The sequence below is a fragment of the Ictidomys tridecemlineatus genome, chromosome 5 (genome assembly GCF_052094955.1).
Source record: "Ictidomys tridecemlineatus isolate mIctTri1 chromosome 5, mIctTri1.hap1, whole genome shotgun sequence".
Taxonomy (NCBI): domain Eukaryota; kingdom Metazoa; phylum Chordata; class Mammalia; order Rodentia; family Sciuridae; genus Ictidomys; species Ictidomys tridecemlineatus.
The window spans coordinates 49,092,737-49,106,953 of NC_135481.1; the positions used below are offsets into that span (position 1 = coordinate 49,092,737).

Consider the following 14,217-nt stretch of genomic DNA (forward strand, 5'->3'; position numbering starts at 1 on the left):
AACTAAAAGAATTAAGAGAAAAAAAACACACCCAATCTCATATTGAACTTCAGTTTTATTGGCCCCCTAAATTCTATGAATCCTTGGAAGTCTACTGATCCTTGCTGTAGAGTGAAGTGAGTAGAGGTATTTGGCATGAAGGTATCACCTCTCATATGATAAATTTGTCACTTTAAAAGCAATTTATTCAACAAACATTTATTAAATGTTCATATGCCAAAAACTATGCCACGGAGATGCCAAAATGAATAAAGTTCCTTTTCCTGCCCTTGAGGAGCTCACATTCTAGTAAAGGAGACTTTTAAAAACAAAATCAATACAGTACAGTAAGTGATACAGTAGAGGTAGGCTGTAATTACAGTGGTGACACAATAGGAAGTTAGATGACACTCCCTGAATACAGCAAGGGAAAGTCATAGAAGGAATGCTTATGCTGAGCCTGCAGGGATACATGGAAATTTCCAGGTGGGGAAGGATGGCTAGGACACTTGATGCAAAGAATATAGCTTTCACCAAGGTGTAGAGACCCAGCCACTTGCGGTATCTGAAGAACTACAAGTCTGGTAGTAGGTTTTTCAGCACATTAGGTGGGAAGACACAGGAGAGGAATTTGTACACCAAATAAAGGACTTCGGCTTTCTCCAGAAAGTTCATGAACTCAATGAAGGGTGTAAAGCAGACAGTAAAATTGTCAGAATGCTCCCAGAAAGCCTAACTGATAACACTGTAGAGCAACAAAGAGAAGACAAACTGGTTATAAGGAGACATGTTCACATAGTCCTTCGGGTAATAGCAATGAAACGGGAAGAGTGATGCATCAGAAAGGAGGAAGAAAAACAGTAGGAGAAAGTAGAGAAGAGGAATGAGGCAAGAAGACTTAGAAGATGATGGTTCTGAAATTAACCAAAGTAAGGAAAATAAAGAGTAGAGAGAATAAAAAGTACTTAAACACACACACAGGTGACCGTAGGACAATCAAGTGAACTGCAGTAAGCAAACATATGGAGAAGTTTGAGCTAAAGGTAAGGATTTAGCAATCATTGAATTGGTATTACCCAAGAGTAGGAAGTGGTATAGTGATAAAGAGACCAAGAATGAAAGTCTGAGGAATTACATTTGGGGAATAAATTAAGAGGCCAAAAAAGAGGCGTCCAAGAGCAAGTAAAATGAGGAACCCAAAGAGCAGAAATTTTTAAAGGAAGTTATCATCAGTAGTGTCAAACATGGGGGGGAAAGCCAAATAAAAAATAGTTTTATGTGCCCCCTCACCCTGAAAAAAGAAAGAAAAGAAATAGTTTGCGAACTGAACTATGGATTTAGAATTAGGATTTTAGACCTCACGGGAAGCGACTGAGCAGAACTAGGGCCAAATGCCAGATTTTAGTTAAAAGGTTAGGCAGACATAGGAAAGTGATGGTTTCAAAACTTAACTGGCTGTTGAAAAAGGTATGGGGGGAGGAGCATAAGATGAGAAAAAAGTTTATACACAAATTTAATATTTAAGCCCATCTACCATATTTTCAGAGATGAGAAAGATCCTTAAACATTTATATATGGAGATCACTTCATAGTCCTTTGAGTTGCCAAAATAATTGACTTAATTAGTGGGTTAATGTTTTCTTTTCCTGCCTTATTCAGAGAAAATGTGGGGGGGAGAGGGTGGAAGAAGGAAAACAGAACACATATTTTTTAACTTAATTCAGTGAACATTCAAAATATACCGAATACATATTCATACATTAATTTAACAAATATTTATTGGATACCAATTATGGGCTTGGCATTGTACCTGGCCTTAGGGTCATAGAAAAGAAAAAATATACAGTGTAAACCCTGCTTTACTAATAACATCAACATGTTATCCCTGCTAAGATTTATAGAAAGTGGGCACATAATTTTGAGGTATACAATTTCTTTTCCCCCACAATTATCATATGACATTAATTCCTAAGCTCCTTCAAGTATTTTTTCACTGAAGAGCTTCCACTAATGAAAATCTCCCAAATTACAGTTCACTTTTGGGGAGGCAAAGGAAATGAAGCTCATGTATAAAAAATAGAAACTGTATACTCTATGACTAAACAGATTAAAACATAAAAAAGGTAACAAAACTTTAGATTATAATTAATAATAATTCCTTATTTTAAGGCTTATAGTATTATAGTTTCAGATTTGGGGACCTGGGGCTTCTTTTTCTAAGAAAATCAATTTTAGAAAATCATTCAGTATTACACACTAAAGTATTTAGGGTTAGAAGGACAAGATGCCTGTAACTGACTTTCAAATGAGGAAAAATAGCATTTGTGAATATCTACACAGAGAGTATCAAAGACAAAGCAAATGTGAACAGTTGGCAAATCTGGGTAAAAGAATGTACTATTTTTGAAACTTTTCTGTAAATTTGAAATTATATAAAAATAAAAAGTTTTCCCCAAATTTAGTTTTAGGGAAAGTATTATGAGAATAAATATATAATCTATTCAATTTTTCACAATGCTTAGAAATCTCCTATGCCTTTGCCTTGTTATTGTACTTTTTACATACCAAACAACCCAATCAAAATAGAAATATAACTCTCAACATGATTTATTTCATACCAAAGTATCTTAGGGTTTCCAAATAAAACACAGGACTCCCAGTTAAATTTGAATTTCGAATAAGTAATGAATAATTTTTAGTTAAGTATGTCCCAAATATTATATGCAACATACTTATATTTAAAAGAAAACTAGCTGTTGACCTGAAATTCAAATCCAACTGAGAATTCTGTATTTTTATTTGTTAAATCTTGCAACCCTAAATGTATTTAAAAATTCTAGACTATTATGGGCGATTCATGAAACTCATTACATTTTCTTATTAAATGCTTATCACATTGCCAGTTTTATTTTTGTTACATCTTCTTACACAGAATTGAGAGACTTAAAACATCATTCACCTAGTTTTATCATCTGTGAATCTGATAATCCTGCTTTTATTCAATATTAAACTTTAAATTTGTATCACATTATCAAAGTATTACTTTTACTCACAATAATATTAAACATAGACTTAGCACAATTAAAAAAATTACTTAAAACAATATAATTCTCCTTTACAAAAGCAGCTTTATATAAAATGTTTGGCTTAAGACTGTCATTGCTTTATGCCTTTGAATGAAATTCCACTCTTTGGCCTCCATAGTCCAGAAATACGTATATTCAACTCGTTTTCCTTAATGAATATTTTGTAACAAGTTCCTGAAGTTTTCTAATTCTTTCACACTTGTAGAAATTCTGTAATCAAAAAATATTAACTCAGAAACCATTTTAGAAAAATTTGCTCTGTAAAAGTTATTCACTTTACATTTTTAAGAGTACAGAAAAATTTTAATTTATTTCAATAAAGCAAAAGGTGCATAAACCATTTAATCTATTTTGATGTACTTCAGTTCTTAATTTGACATAATAAAACTAAAATAATATTATCCAGAAATTATTTTTAATTTAATTAAAGCAAAAAATACATAATTATGGAGTACACAAGTATCAAAATACTTAAGTACTTTAAGTATTCAAAACTACATTCATTACTTAATATTAAAGTAATAAAGTACACAAGTATTTGTATAAAAACATAAGTATTAAAATACTAAAGTATTTTAAGTATTCATAAATATATTCATATGCTTAATATTAAAGTACATATTATAAAGTATATAAATGAAGATATATTAAAATATTTTAAATATGTACAAGTATACAAATACTTAAAAATAACATGCTATTATTTATTAAATGTTCAAAGCTTTCAGTCTATAAAGAGTAAGGATAATAAATGTATGAACAAGTTGTTTTCACAATTTTTACAAAATGTGAAATTTGTTTCTTATTATTTTTTTGTGTGTGCATGCACATGTGTATTCCTTATGTCAATAAAACTCTGTTAATCCAGTACGATAAAAATAGCAGAACACTCAGTGGAAATAACTGTCAAGCTCCTGGTACTTGAGAAATAATACGAAAAGTCAATTATTTCAAACCTCAAATATTAAATCATATTTCTTAAGTAAAGAAACAGTCCTTTAAAAATGTTCATTTTGGGGGTTGGGATTTTAGCTCTGTGATAGAGTACTTGCCTAGCATGCACAAGGCCCTGGGTCCAAACTCCAGCACCACACATACATAAACACAAAATGTTAATTTTTACAAATCTCAGCATTCTTTACATGATAAGCTAGAAGAAAATGCATTTACACTTAATTTTTTATGTATGTTCCTTATTTCATGGTTTTCCTGCTATCATTTTGATAAAAAAATAATTATTTAAAAAGAATCATTAATCAGTAGAATAAAGGGATCAGGGAAGGAAAAGGGAAAGTACAGGGATAGAGACTGATCAAATTATGGTATGTGCATGTATAATGTGGCACAATGAATCCCACTTTACATATAATTATAATGCACCAATAAAGGAAAAAATTATTAACCTTTTTATATATAGTGAATTCACAGAGAAACTGACATATATGCCTATATTAAACAACATACAATTTTTCAATGATCTGAAGAAAAATAATTAGACAGCACACAAAAAACACTTTTAAACAATTAGAAAAACTGTACAAATTCAAAAAGATGAATACTGAAATCTAATCAGTAAATTAATCATGAATATAAGACTCAACAGATGGAAATAAACAATCTGTGATTGTGTGTATCTACATTCTTGAAGTATTTCATAAGATCATATAATTCTGTAACATGACAATTTCACTGAAAGGATATTCCTTACGTAGTTTTATCTGAGAGTAGACATGTTGCATTATTAGACTTACTTGGCTAGCAGAAACAATTTTAGTACATTCAAACTAACCTTCCAAATGCATTGAATAATGATACTATTTCTTGTCTGGTTAGATGGAATTCATAACTGGGTCCACTTTCTGGCATATTTGCTATCAATTTCTCAGAAAACAAGATCTTCAGAGCAGTCCCCAAACCCTGAGTCTATAATAGAAATAAAGAAAAGCATAAATAAACTAAGAAATTTTTTGTGGAAAAGATAAAAATGAGAAGTAGAACTAAACGAGAATTACCTACCTGAAGTTTTCCCCACAGTCGACATTTAAAACAACCAACACAATCCATGATTCTTGAAATATTTCTAAAATGCAGTCTAAAGTCCTCCTAAAAACAATTTACCAAAATTTTATTAAGATGTAATATATGGTCAACTAATACGTATTTTCTAAGTGCTTTCTATGTGTCTAACACTGGTCAAGGTACTATAGGATACCTAAAACATTCATTGAACATCTCCTACACACTAGAATTTTACATATACACTCTTATTAATGTTCACCACAACTCCAAAAGTAAATGTTATTATAATCTCCCCCTAATGAATTAACAAGATTCAAAAAAGTTAGATACTTTGCCTAAATTCCCACATCAAGTATGTAACAAACTTAGAATCCAAGCCTGCCTGACTCCAAAATGATATGCAAAAATATGAAAAGTAACTTGCTTGATGTGACTTGTTATATGCAATTATTAACTGTGTGTCAATATGTGGTAGGGGGAGATATTAGAAGGTACCATTTACCAAAAAGAGGGAGAGAGGGTTAGAAGAAAACTTTGGTTTCACAAAAGTAAAATTACAGCCCTTCTTTCAGGTATTAATTAGGTAAAACAATCAGATATTTTATTATTATTAATGTTAACATTATTAGTAATATGCAAAATATAATGAATATCCATGGACCTACCACCAAGTTTTAGAAAGAAACCATTTCAAGTACAATTGAAGCTCCCTATGTTTCACTCGAAAGAATATATCCCACCCTGTATTACCATGCTGAATTCAGTGTTTACTATTACCTTTATGTTTTTATGCATATGTATATATCCATGAACATTAGATTATTATATTGTTTACAATGTGGCAACATGCACCCAGCTTATCCAAAAGTAGCATATGTTCTTAGGGAATAAAAAAATAAAGAAGGGAAGCCCAAGAACACATCTTTCTTTTACTCCAGGAGGAATTATTAATTGGTCCTCCAAGTGACTCTCTCTGCCCTGTCTTAGACTGGAATCCCTCAGAATTTTAAAACTTTTGAAAACTGTCATAAAATTCAGATAGAACATCTATTATTCCAGTTGATCTATAATTTAGAAAGCATACAGTATTTTTCTTTACATAATGTAATAAACCATACACTGGCTCAACAAGATGAGAACAGGACTATATATCTAAAACTAGGAATAAATCAAAGATTGGCATCAACTGTATTCAGAGCAGACCTCAAATTGCTCTGGACACAAACTTTTTCCACTTGCTTTATTCAGCTGGAAACCAAAACAGCTATAATATGCAAATAATTTTTACTAAGATCCCAGATCTTGTATCTCTATTTAGTACAAAGCCCAAATTATTGTTACTATATATTAAAATATTCTCAATCTTTTGTTTCTGTGTCTGTCCAATAAAAGCTAATCCTAATTTTAAACACACTTTTAGGAATAACTAACCAACAAAATTACTCTAGATAGATTTCATGATTTAAGGTTTCCCTTAAACTAGTGTTTTAACCTTAACTTAGGGCACTCATTGTTGCTTAGAGTGGCCAAATAAATATTATAAAATTAAAAGCAAGCACATGAAATAGCATGAATCTTCTACGTAGGTAAACTTAATACACTAGAACCAAATTAATAAGACGAGAAACTGACTAGTCCAGAATAGGAGAAAATCATTGAGCATTCCACCAAAAAAAAAAAAAATCACATTTAACAATTTGAGACTATACCAAAGTTATCTCAGATTGGAAAAAAATAGGATCCTTAAATAACCTAAATCACTTCAGTTTCCCCTTGCTCAGGCACACAGTTTTAGGTCATTGTTTTCAACCACAGTCATTTGACAGAATGATCAAATATGATATGGTTACAGGCTGTGATTTATGCTCAGTGGCACCAACTGCCCAATTCTTGCCCAAATTCTCAAATGTTTTATAAGCCTTCAAATGAGACCATGTTGTGTTTTGAACACATATATAACTTCATTTCATGCAAGTTGTCTATTTCTAGCCACACATTGATAGAGTATAAAGAAGTCACAATGAGATTATTTGAAATGAATTAAAAATATGATTATTTAAATCCAAGTTTACCAGAAACTACTTTTTTAAAGTAAATATATGATAATAACATGATAACATGTTTTCCTGGTTTTTATTTTTCATTGCTATAAAAGATTCAGAAAAATTCTCTTAGCAAGGACTCTCTACATAAATCTCACAAGACATAAAAGCTGAGTGTTTTGGAGTTTTGAGCAAATTAAAACATTGTGAGAAATATTTCTAATTTGCACAATCTAAAAAGAGCTGATGCCAAAACACTCTCCAATAAGCCAGCAAGTGAACTAAAAATAAAGAACATATTGAAAATAGTAAGAAAAAAAGAAATCTTATTGCAGCATCTTCCCCCTCACTTTCAAGTTCCTGGAAGCTGTTTGGGAGGTTATATAATCACTGAAGTATGTTTTTGTAGCAAGAATGCTTTAAGTAGGAGATAGATGGGAGGTCAAGAATAACTATTATCTAACGGGGAAAAAAAAACAAGTGCAAAAAGTACTTTCTTTGCTAACTGCATAAAATCAGTTTCTGTCATCATGGAAAGAAAGAATAAGAAATGGGAAGATGGTTATAAATATTCTGGTGAAATCAGATTGAACGCAGTGGTTCTAAGGGCCACCTGCCTTTGCTTACCAGTAGCTTTGTAGAAAGAACAGTAACATAATTTCTTTTAATCCCCCAAATATTTTGAAGATCCTTTGGGGGTAGGAGCTATCTATCTCTTTGATGACAGAAATCACATAGTGTTTAATAAATCTCTGCACACCTTCCTAGTAATATTTTACATTTGTGGTTTTTTGAGGCAAATACATACTCAGAAATGGTCTTGCCTAAGGTTGTTCCCCTGCTAAGAAGCAAGACAATGATCAGACCCCATTTTGTGGGGTGTCATATCTATCCTTTCCACAACAGATGCTGGTATCACACTACGTCTGCCTTTAACTTCCAGTAAATAAGATCAAGGACAACACATCACGATGTGCCTATTCTCCCTGAAGACAATCTTCTAATTTAACCAATACCATTTTAGAAATGTCTGCAGCAAAAGATAAAACTAATACTGCCAGACTAATACTGCCACTCATGCTCTGGATCCCTTCCCTGTAATTTATACCCTCTATTTACTACATAAGACCATCAATGTAAAAGCCATTTGTAAAGTATACAGAGATACACATCTTCCCCGTTTGTTATTCTGAACATAATAAAAATGAGATCTCAACTCAGACTTGCCTGTAGAATTCCTTTTATTAAGGGAAAGGAAAAACTATAACTCCAATTTTTCTTGTATTTCAGAATGTGTATCAGGATTTACCATTAGTATAAATAAATGTATTTATTTTTTAAAATTGACAAATCCTAATTAGATATTCTTATGGGGTATAATATGACATTTTGATAAATGTTTACAAGGTGAAATGGGTAAATCAGGCTCATTAACAAATCCATTACCCACATATTTATTTGGGTGTGTTGAAAATATTTAAAATTACTTTCATCAATTTTTAAAATATACATTATTTACTATAGTTGCCATTGTGTGCAACAGATCACTGAAGATTCTTCCTCATGACTGAAACTTTGTACCCTTGATCAACATTGTCTGTTTCTTCATCTATTTCCCTCCCAGCTTTGTTTACTCATTTTACTCTTTACCTCTATAAGTAATACATAAGTTCATGTTCATACTTGCATGCTAATCAGTTTTTAATCTAATAATTAAGTTAAACTATAAAATAATTACCTTTAGTTTGTGTGCTTCTTTTTTATCCCCAGCAAAAAATGAATTCTCATCAAAATGCAAAGGAAATGACCTGCATTTTAAAATAGAGACTATTCACTTTATGTATTCTTAATATTAAAGGTATTGCTAATATAGTATTTTACCAGTCAGCAATAAATAATTAAAATAGAGTAGAAAACAAAGTAAAACCAACACTCTGATGCAAACAAATTTTTATCCTCAAATCTATACAATATAAAAGTTTGGTCCCAAATGCAATCTGTCCAACTAAATATAAAAATAAAGCAAGAATCAAGTAATAAAATAATGTCTCTTAAAACTAAAAATGTTTGGTTTTTAGTACACAGATCAACACAAAAACAAAGACTAAATTCTAAAAGACCGATGGGCAAGAATGGTTTTTAATTATTTTAAAAATAGTTTCACTTTCTTTAGATAAATGTTTAAGCATTTAACTTTGGCTATCACTTATTACTCTTCTATTAATGCAAAGCTGTAATTTACTTGATTTCGTGAAGTATTTCCAGAAGTAACATTTTGTTTTCTGCATCCTGAATTTTATTTCCAGTGAAGAGTTGAAAATCTGGGCGCTCAAAGAATGGCAACACTTTAGACAAAGCCCTTAATTCTATCAAGTACAGAAAATACAGGTTCTTAAGCCTTCTTGGACCTTCTCCTTCAGTCAAAATTCCATCAAACCGCTGTTGAAACTCTGTAATGTTGTGTCCCCATTTCTTTTCCAACCAGGTATCTGGGAAGTAAGAAGAATTACATAGTAAAAACTGAATTTTATAATTTTATAATTAATTTCTACTTTAATTACAGAAGTTAATTTCATTTTGTATTTTAAAATACACAATGAGGGCTGGGGGTGTAGCTCAGTGGAACAGTGCTTGCATGAATGAAGCCTTGGGTTAGATACCCAGCACCACAATAGACAAAAAACAAACAAACAAATAAAACACTAAAATATATAATAGATAAAACCAAGAAAACTGTTTTTTCATAATTTAGCCTTTAAGCTTTCTATATTGGTATTTTATCTTCTAGAATGTATCCTTAAAACTAAAATGAATACAATTTTTACCAAAAAAGCAGGTCTTAATAAAAAAATAAAATTTCTGCATGTAAAGATATTCATAAGGGCTGGGGTTGTGGCTCAGTGGTAGAGTGCTTGCCTAGCATGTGTGAGGCACTGGGTTCAATTCTCAGTACCACATATAAGTAAATAAAATAAAGGTCCATCAACAACTAAAAAATTTTTTTTTAAATTCATAAAACTGAAATATATAAAAGTGACCATCTGAAGTTACTAATGAGTTTGAAGAGCTGTTTCAAAAAAAGTTAAGATATTTTGTTTCTAAGAAGTAAAATCCTTTAACTCCAGAATATGCTATTGATGAAAACCAACCATTGTCTCATTTTCCAACCACATCCCTAAAGAATAAAGACCCGCATGACATTCCTTACCTGTGAAAACTAGCATACAAATAAAAAGGTGCTGATATAATAATATTTAACAAATAACAGAATGTGCTATTAAGAGCTGTTTTAATTCCCAGAACAAAGAATATTTCTAAAATGACGTGTATAATTTTGAGCAGCTTCTTAAAAGAAGGTGAAGAAAGTTAATGTGCTGAACTGCATTCATAATTCCCACATTCCTGAGTACTACAAATTAAAAATGGATTTTTACTGCCTAATATTTCATCAGGCAAAACATCAGGAACTTTTTGAGAGTACCTGAAAATAATATGTTGCCACTGCTGGGTATGGTGGCACATGCCTGTAATACCAGCAGCTTGGGAGGCTGAGGCAGGAGGATCTTGAGTTCAAAGCAACCTCAGCAAAAGCTAGGTGCTAAGCAACTCAGTGAGACCTTGTCTCTAAATAAAATATAAAATAGGACTGAGGATGTGGCTCAGTTGTCAAGTGCCCTGGTTCAATCCCTGGTACCAAAAGAAAACAAAAAACATAAATATAACATACCTTGTAAAAGATATCTTGCACTCAAATGTACATTAATGCTTGCATGGAGGCCAGATATGAGTCTGTAGAATGCCCTTTTTTCTACACAAAGACCTAAAAATAAAATCAGTGATTTGCAAATAAAATTTCATATGTGAGTCTTGTGACTATAAAAATTAATTTCATGACTGTAACAATGAGGGGGGGGAAATCATTTAAATTTATTTTACCTTCTAGCCAACTGTAAAAAGCATTCTCTAAAATTAAAAGAAAAATAAATTACAAGATTGTAAAAATAACAAAATACAATTTTTTAAGTTTTAAAGCATTATACCAAACTTATGGCAAACACTATTTTAAAAATTGTTCAACCTAAACCAAATCTTATTTGCAATTTTCTCAAAGGAAGAAGAGAAGTTCTTGATATGGATTCAGTTAAGTACTATTCTACTGCTCAGAATCTAAAAGATTTTAGTATTACCTTAGGTAGCCCCAGTCTCATAACTTTCTGAATAAAGAGTTCATATGATGTCAAAATACAGAATTTAAATAGTAAATCTATCAAAAATTGGAAAATACCTAGCTTAAATAACAATTCATGCTATGAAAATTATTGTTAGAAAAATTAAAATTATAAAATCATATTAAGTTTAATATTTGTATAGAGTGGATGACATTATGTTCCATTTGTCTTCATAACTCCATAAAGCAAAATGCAAACAGCAAAATAGGTTAAATGTAATTACAAACACAACAAAGGTATAATGTCCTAAATGTATAAAAATCTCATAAACTGAATATAATATTAAAATGTGGCTGAGGTTGTAGCTCAGTGGTAGAGCACTTGCCTAGCATGTGTGGGGCACTGGGTTCAATTCTCAACACCACATATAAGTAAATAAAATAAAGGTCCATTGACAACTAAAAATATATATATTTAAGAAAAAATGCTAAAATGCCATTAAAGAGGGTACAGAAGATGAATAGGGACAGGAAAAAACACAAATGGTAACAGACAAAAATTGATGTTTTACCAGTAATAAAAAATTCAAATTAAAAGCTCTACCGCTTTTCCTATCAAATCAGTAAATATAAAAATATGATAAAACAATGCTGACAAAGGTGAAAAAATAACACATAAATAAAATAGGTACATATATATGGAGAAATATATAGAAAGTAGCAAAATGTTAATAGAAAAGCAGTATGAAGTAGTAGCCAAGAACATGGTCCCTGGAGCCAAACTTCTTGATTTGAATCCTAACTGGTACTTGTAAGTCACATGATTTTAGCCAGACTGCTTCTGAACCTCTCTGGGACTCATTTTCCTCATCAATAAAATGGGGATAGAAATAATACCTCCTAGGATTGTTGAAAGAATTAAATGAAATTATATTTATTTATTGCTTAAAAGAGTGCCTCTCAAGTAGTTACCATTATTATTTTGGAGCTGTGGGATTATAAGTAATTCATTTTTTTATGAAATTTTTCTTTTTTTCAACCATGAATTAGGGGGCTAGGGATAATACTGCTTGGGACCTAGCCTTCCAATGACATTTTCAGTTCAGTTCAGTTTTATAATCCCAAAATAGCTATTCTCAATTTGACCTTGACTGTGGTCTAGTTCAACATGCACCTAATATGACAGTTATCAGTAATAATATTTGACATTAGGCCAAAATCAATTTGGCATTTTATAAACGAGATAGTTTCTCTAAGAACTGCTCCCACAGGTTAGTGATCTTTTCTTTGATAACAAGAGACAAGTCATGGTCTTTAGATAAGTATTGGAAAAGCAAAGTAGCCTTCTCTACTGTAGCTTGACTATAGCACCGACCTATATTAATCCCCGAGGTAGAATAAGGTTACTCAAAATTGAAAATCACCTCCACTATTAACAAATGAGAGGCAACTTAAGAAAAAATAACATTACTGCTAAAAATTTCTCATTCAAACAATTCAGTTCAGATTTAGCATTTCATTTAGCTGCTACAGTTATTATAACATAAAGTACAATGATACAATAGCAATGTTATCAGACTTTATTGTCCTGTTATTTAGACATAAAGCATAAGTAATTCATAAAATCATGTTCAGAAGATACAAGACTTTGAGGAAGAGAAATGTGATACTTTGTATTTTAGCAGTTTCATTTAGATGAGCTAAAACTAAGCACTGATTCAGTCTTTTCATATCATTAAGCATGTGTTTTTAAAACAAAATGATTTTCAAAAAGACAAACTGAACCTAAAGTAGGTTAAAAATTCTTAGCATTACTATTAACTTAGACTTGGCAAGAGCATAAGCCCTAGATGCCAGCTCTGGAATCAATATTCCAATCATGTCCAGGACCTTCCTATATGATACCAGTAGCAGATCCCAGACTTCAACCAAAGAGGAAGAAGTCTTCCCTGCCAGAGTATGTGTGTGGGAGGGTGGGGGCATGGAAGAGGAGAGGGTGGACAGCCCAGTAAATGGCAGCTGGGCTGTTGGGCTGAGGAGGAAAGGCATGCTGAGCACAGACACAGCAGTCACTGTCCTAACCTGCGCTTTCACCTCCAGAATTTTAGATAAAGAAATAAAAATAAGTTCTTCTGAGTCGCAAAGATAGGAAGGAAAAAGAGTTTCATTTTAAGCATCCAAATATATGAGCAAAGGCATGTATGTAATGTATGATAAAAAAATTATACTTACCTTTACCTTTTCCTGAAAAACAAAACAAAATGCTTATTATTATAAATTCCTTCCAGCTGCCCCTTTTATACTGCTGCACTTTCATTAAAATGACACTTTTTAATGATTATTTTTAGTCCAGTTAGTTCATCTCCAACAAGTAAAATCTAAAGATGAGACACCCATGACTACAACTCTACTTAGCAGTGGTATGGACTGTGCCTTGTTAGACTAAATGGCATTATCTCCAAGAGGATGCATGACAAGTACTTCCACTCATGTAAGATTTAATATGGGTGACAAGAGAGAAAAATTGAACCTAAATCTGAGAGTACTGTTAAATATCTTAAGGACTTATGTTTATTTGGCTATCAGAGTCTTTTTCCACATTTATTATCCTAAAATTATAACATAATTTCTGTTAAAGATTTGTATCGTTGCTTTTTTAAATTTTTTTACTTTTTTTTTTTTTTTATGTAGTGCTGAGGATTGAACCCAAGGCCTCACGTGTACTAGGCGAGTGTTCTACTGCTGAGTTACAACCCCTGTCCTGTATCATTGCTTTTAGGTTTAAAAGAATATTATAAGATTTAGACCTAGAAATATTTTCAAAGACTATGATCCAAACTGTACATGATGTAGCAATTTGTACATAGCTGCTTATTTATGATCTTGGGAGACTAAGGCAGGAGGACTTCAAGTTCTAGACCAG

The 14,217-nt window shown here is 31.6% G+C and overlaps 1 protein-coding gene across 2 annotated transcripts in view; it reads right to left on the minus strand.

Moving 5' to 3' along the window:
• Positions 1–37: 37 nt before the first annotated feature.
• The window catches only part of Ero1a (endoplasmic reticulum oxidoreductase 1 alpha), a 45,173-nt gene continuing 30,993 nt past the window's right edge, over positions 38–14,217 (minus strand). Inside the window, exons 9-16 of one of the 2 annotated variants that reach the window (XM_005337976.5) lie at positions 13,527–13,538; positions 11,063–11,089; positions 10,854–10,946; positions 9,369–9,615; positions 8,865–8,934; positions 5,082–5,168; positions 4,855–4,988; positions 38–3,275 (exon numbers count right to left, since the gene is read on the minus strand). In XM_005337976.5, coding sequence (XP_005338033.1) covers positions 3,215–3,275; positions 4,855–4,988; positions 5,082–5,168; positions 8,865–8,934; positions 9,369–9,615; positions 10,854–10,946; positions 11,063–11,089; positions 13,527–13,538 — 731 coding nt within the window. In that variant the 3' untranslated portion in view covers positions 38–3,214. The remainder of the gene's footprint in view (positions 3,276–4,854; positions 4,989–5,081; positions 5,169–8,864; positions 8,935–9,368; positions 9,616–10,853; positions 10,947–11,062; positions 11,090–13,526; positions 13,539–14,217) is intronic. The other variant, XM_078049912.1, reaches the window with a different exon arrangement.